Raw genomic sequence first — 5,493 nt, 5'->3', positions numbered from 1 at the left:
ACACACACACACACACACACACACACACACACACACACACACAGATATGGAGGATGGCGCAAAGTTTATGCAAGAGGCAAAGCTTCAACTATTAAGGAAAGACATTTTATACAAAGATTTAACACTAATTTAGTGGGTGCAGTTTATATACGATTAAATACGGTAATTTAATATTTGAGTGAAGTAAACTCACCTAGAATCTCTCAGTTTACATAAACTTAAACTTACTAAGGTTAAAAGGATTCGCATTCAGTCATAAAAATCAGAAGACAAAAATGAAACTACGTTTGTTTATTTTTTATTGATAAATATACTTCGTCTTTATAATCGGTTTGCAGAATGTAATGGATGTTACTATGATGGACAATGCTTCTGCAATAATCAAAAAGGCATTTATATAGGAAAGAATGAATGTAAGGAACTTGAATGCAAAAAGAACAAACTATCAACTATTGAGACGTGTAAGTAAAAAGTAAATATCATTTTTGGTACCTATAGATTGAAACATGGAAATGTGTGGGGGAAAGTTACTCTCGTGGAGAAGTGGGTGTGTGTATTTGTGTGTGGATGTGTATGTGTACAGAGACAAAGAGAGAAACAAAGAGTTGTTATACAAACAAATAGTGGGAGTGAAATATATATTTTAAAAAACCGTAAAGAAAATAGAAAACTTGGTGCAAAACTTAAGGTGTCGGTAAATTCAGGAGGAAATTAGACAATAGCAACCGTTAAATGGACAAATAAAGAATGTAGTAAAAAGGTGGAGTAAAAATTCAGTCAATGAAAAGCTCTCGTCTTGATCACGTGCCCTTTATATGAAACCTCAATTTCTGTTATCAATTATAAACCATAACAGCTAATGTTTGCTTATAAATAAACTAAAGATATTTAGGTGATGGGATGAGGAAAGTGTTATGCAGGAGTGGCTGTGTGGTAAGTAGCTTGCATACCAACCAGATGGTTCCAGGTTACAGTCCCACTGCGTGGCACCTTGGGCAAGTGTCTTCTACTATACCCTCGGGCCGACCAAAGCTTTGTGAGTGGATTTAGTAGACAAAAACTGAAAGAAGCCCAACGTATACATATATGTATATATGTGTGTTATTTCATTACTGCCCACGAGGGACCAAACACAGAGGGGACAAACAAGGACAGACAAACAAAGACAGACAAACAAGGACAGACAAACGGATTCAGTCAATTATATCGACCCCATTGCGTAACTGGTACTTATTTAATCGATCCCGAAAGGATGAAAGGCAAAGTCGACCTCGGCGGAATTTGAACTCAGAACGTAGCGGCAGACGAAATACCACTAAGCATTTCGCCCGGCGTGCTAACGTTTCTGCCAGATCGCCGACTTATATGTGTGTGTATGTGTGTGTGTGTGTGTGTGTGTGTGTGTGTGTGTGTGTGTGTGTGTGTGTGTGTGCGTGCGTGTGTGTATATGTTTATATTGTGTGTTTATTCCCCCAACATCGCTTGATAACCGATGCTGGTGTGTTTACGTCCCCGTAACAAAGCGGTTCGGCAAAAGAGATCCGATGGAATAAGTACTAGGCTTACAAAGAATAAGTGCTGGGGCCGATTTGCTCGACAAAAGGCGGTGCTCCAGCATGGCCGCAGTCAAATGACTGAAACAATTAAAAGAATAAACGATTGTCTTTACACGAGGTTTTAGTGACGGGAATAAACGGAAAAGTTTTTAACAAACGATAAAGTTTCCGTCAAAAATACACATTAACATTTCAGTGCTGGCCACCTCCGATGAAACGTCTCTGGGACTTCGACTGTGCAAACAATCTAATGTGTCACACGTAATTTTTATTTAGTTCATACTCGTTATCACTTATTCTATATATTAGGCGCAGTGTGACTGCGTGATAAGAAGTTTCCGGTTTCAGTCCCACTGCATGGTACCTAGGGCATGTGTCTTCTACTATAATCTCAGGCTGACCAAAGCCTTGTAAGTGGATTTATTGAAGGAAACTGAAAGAATCCCGTAGTATATATGTGTGTGTGTCTGTGAGTGTATGTGTGTGTGTATGTGTGTGTGTGTGTGTGTGTGTGTGTGTGTGTGTGTGTGTGTGTGTGTGTGTGTGTTTGTCCCCGCCACCATCGCTTGACAACCGATGTTGATGTGTTCACGTCCCCGTAACTTAGCGGTTCGGCAATAAAACCGATAGAATAAGTACTAGGCTTACAAAGAATAAGTCCTGGAGTCGATTTGCTCGACTGAAGGTGGTGCTCCAGCATGGCTGCAGTCAAATAACTGAAACAAGCAATAGAATATTAATATTTCATTCCACATAATATATGTGCGTGTGTGATCATTCATAGCCGTCACTGGTAAGCAAATATAATCTGGTAGAATGTACCATACTTTCGCTAATTGCTTTCGATGCCTGTGACATGGTTGTGTAGTTACGGAGCTTGCTTTGCAACCACGTGATTTCGGACTCAGTCACACTGCGAGGACCTTACTGACCAATTGTTTACTACTATAGCGAGGAGCCAACCAATGCCTTGGTAGATGGTAAGTATGTGGAAACCCGTCGTACATATACATATGTGTGAATGTACTTGTATTTGTGTTTGTGCTTGACTCCGCCTTCACTAATTGACAACCGTTATTGGTTTGTTACGCATCCGTAACTTAGTGGCTCGACAAAAAGGTCGATAAAGTATAACTAGATTTAAAAAGAAAACTACTGAGATTGAATTGTTCGACTAAAACTTTCAAGCCGATGCCCCAGCATGGCCGCAGTCATATTACTGAAGCGAAATAGATACCTACACACAGTGACGGACTGGGTCTAGAAATATTGGTTGCCAGGAAACTAAGGAGGCCCACCAGTAACTATGAGGGGGCCCACCAGCAACTACAAGGGGGCCCACCCGCAACTACAATACAATCATTTAATTTGTTTTCTTTTTTGTTAAAAGTATTCTTTTCAACTGTCTACAGACGTATCCAGGCTGAAATAATCAATGCAGTCTTCCAGGAGTGAATAAAACAAATTCTCAAATTTTAGGGGGTGGGCCCCTAAGATACTAACATGGACCCCCATATATGGAATCTAATGGCACATGGTCCACTTGCCATCTGGAAAGGTGTCAACCTGGCCAGTCCGCCACTGCCTACACATAGATACCTATGCATCACTCCCAACTTTTAGACCTAGGAGAAAGGGCCGCACTAGCACTTAGCTGGTACTCATTTACAGCCGAGTAGACTGGAGCAACGTGAAATGAAGCACCTTGCTCAAGGATAAAAGACGCCAACTGGTTCAGGAATCAACAAGTAATGAATCCAATGCTAGCGGACTGAGATTTTGTAATCCCTATTTAGACGGTATCCTAATACAACACGAATCATACGAACAACATGTAGAACACGTAAAAAGGGTATTTGAAAAAATAAGAGAATACGGTTTTTAGCTAAATGAAGAAAAGTGTGAGTTCTTTCTGAAAAAAAATTAAATACTTGAGCCAGATAATAGATAAAAACGGATGGAAACCGGATCCATCCAGAGTAACTGCGATAAAAAATATAGCCACACCGAATAATGTGACCGTGCTTCAGGCATTTTGGGGATTAGTAAATAACTACCAAATTTATATTCCAGTATACACAATGTAAGGGCTCTGCTAAATGATTTGTTAACGAAAAATGCAAAATGGTGCTGGACTGATAAGTGCCAGAAATCATTTGACAAATTAAAAAACATTTCAACATCAAATTTATCGTTAATGCATTTTGATCCGAAGTTGGAAATTATATTGGCTACAGATGCAAGTGATTACAGTATAGGAGCCATGCGTCTGTACAAATATGAAGATGGGAGTGAAAAGGGTGTAGGACATGCGTCCTGATCGTTATTATCAGCAGAGAGGAACTACAGCCAAATAGAAAAGGAAGCGTTAGAAATTATATTCGGTGTAAAAAGTTCCATAGATTTATTCATGGGAGAAGTTTCTGTCTACAATGGATCATCGCTCACTACTGTCGATATATGGTTCTAAAACAGGAATACCAACACACGCAGCTAATAGACTACAGCGATGGGGCATTACATTATTGAATTATGATTTCAAAATGGAATATTTACCGTCAAAGAAACAAGGGCATGCAGATGGTTCGCCCAGACTGATACCGAAACACAGTGAGCCATTCGATGATACGATAATCGCAGCATTAAGATCAGAAGGAGAAATCAAAAATGTAATGTGGAATTTGGTATGCGAATTACCGGGGACCCTTGAAGACATAAAACAAAATGCGGAAAAGGACAAATTCATAACAGAATTTTTTTAAAATACTGTGATCAGGGAAAGTAAATAGGAACAGGATGGATGCGAAATGAAACTAAGACGTGAACCTACACTTAATTTGTGATGGCGTACTAATGTATGCAGAGAAGAAAGTGATGCCTGAAACACTACAAAAGAAACGGTTGAGGGAATTCCATGTTGGACATCCTGATATTTCGAGGATGAAAGCTTTAATTCGTAGCTACGTGTACTGGCCAAAATGGATAGAGAAAGTGAAAATTTAGTAAAAGGCTGTATAGGATGTGATCTGGCAGCAAAATTACCGACGATAAAAAGCGAATCTTGGCCGAAAGTAGATGTTCCGTGGTCGAGACCCCACATTGACTTAGCTGCCCACCTTAAACGTTTCATAATATTTAGTGGTAGTAGATAGTTTCACTAAATGGTAGAAATTTGTAAGTGTAAAAAGCCAACCTCCTTAACTACGACAAACTTTCTACATGAGATGTTTGCGAGATTTGGAGTCCCAGCCGCGATAGTGTTTGATAATGGAATGCAACTTGTGTCTTTTGAGTTTAAAAGGTTTTGTAAAACGTTCGCTGTAGAACATGTAACTACTGCGCCACACCATCCCAGATCTAACGGACAGGCAGAACGTTTTCTCGATACAGTCAGGAGAGCTATAAGAAAGTCGAATTAGGAAATCACGGACGAAGTAGCTCTACAAATATTCCTAAGAGTATATCGAAGGACTCCAAATCTAAATACACCACCAGGTATATTACCAGTGGAGTTGATGTTTGCGAGTCAACTAAAATCAGTCTTCGACAAATTACTACCTGGTAAGAAAAGAAAAATTGCAATTGATAATACAGCAAGATATTTCAAAATTGGTGAAAATGCATTTGTTAGGACATATAAGAACGGAAAGCAAAGTTGAGAAGACAGCGTGATTACCAAACGCATAGGAAAAATGCTATACTTGGTAAAAGGAAGAAAATGGGTGCACAAGAGATATATAAATGAACTAAACACAAAGATTAGTTGAGAGCGAACCCAAGAGAATAGAAGAGCCAATGGAATGGTGATATGATTCTTTTCAAATATCATATATCGCACAAGCGAAAGAAAAAGAAACGAAGTTGCTGGAAGTTGATACCAAACGTAAAAAAATTTTAATTTGTAACTGTATCGAAAAAAAACTCAAATTGGAGGGAT

The 5,493-nt window shown here is 39.1% G+C and overlaps 1 protein-coding gene across 1 annotated transcript in view; it reads left to right on the top strand.

Annotated features, from left to right (window-relative positions):
* The window catches only part of LOC106872966 (uncharacterized), a 24,522-nt gene that overhangs the window by 12,439 nt on the left and 6,590 nt on the right, over positions 1 to 5,493 (top strand). The window contains exon 3 of the mRNA XM_014920154.2: positions 339 to 461. Coding sequence (XP_014775640.1) covers positions 339 to 461 — 123 coding nt within the window. The remainder of the gene's footprint in view (positions 1 to 338; positions 462 to 5,493) is intronic.

The sequence above is a fragment of the Octopus bimaculoides genome, chromosome 6 (genome assembly GCF_001194135.2).
Source record: "Octopus bimaculoides isolate UCB-OBI-ISO-001 chromosome 6, ASM119413v2, whole genome shotgun sequence".
NCBI lineage: Eukaryota > Metazoa > Mollusca > Cephalopoda > Octopoda > Octopodidae > Octopus > Octopus bimaculoides.
The sequence above is the reverse complement of the archived record's forward strand: the minus strand, read 5'-3'. Positions and strand labels throughout refer to the sequence as shown.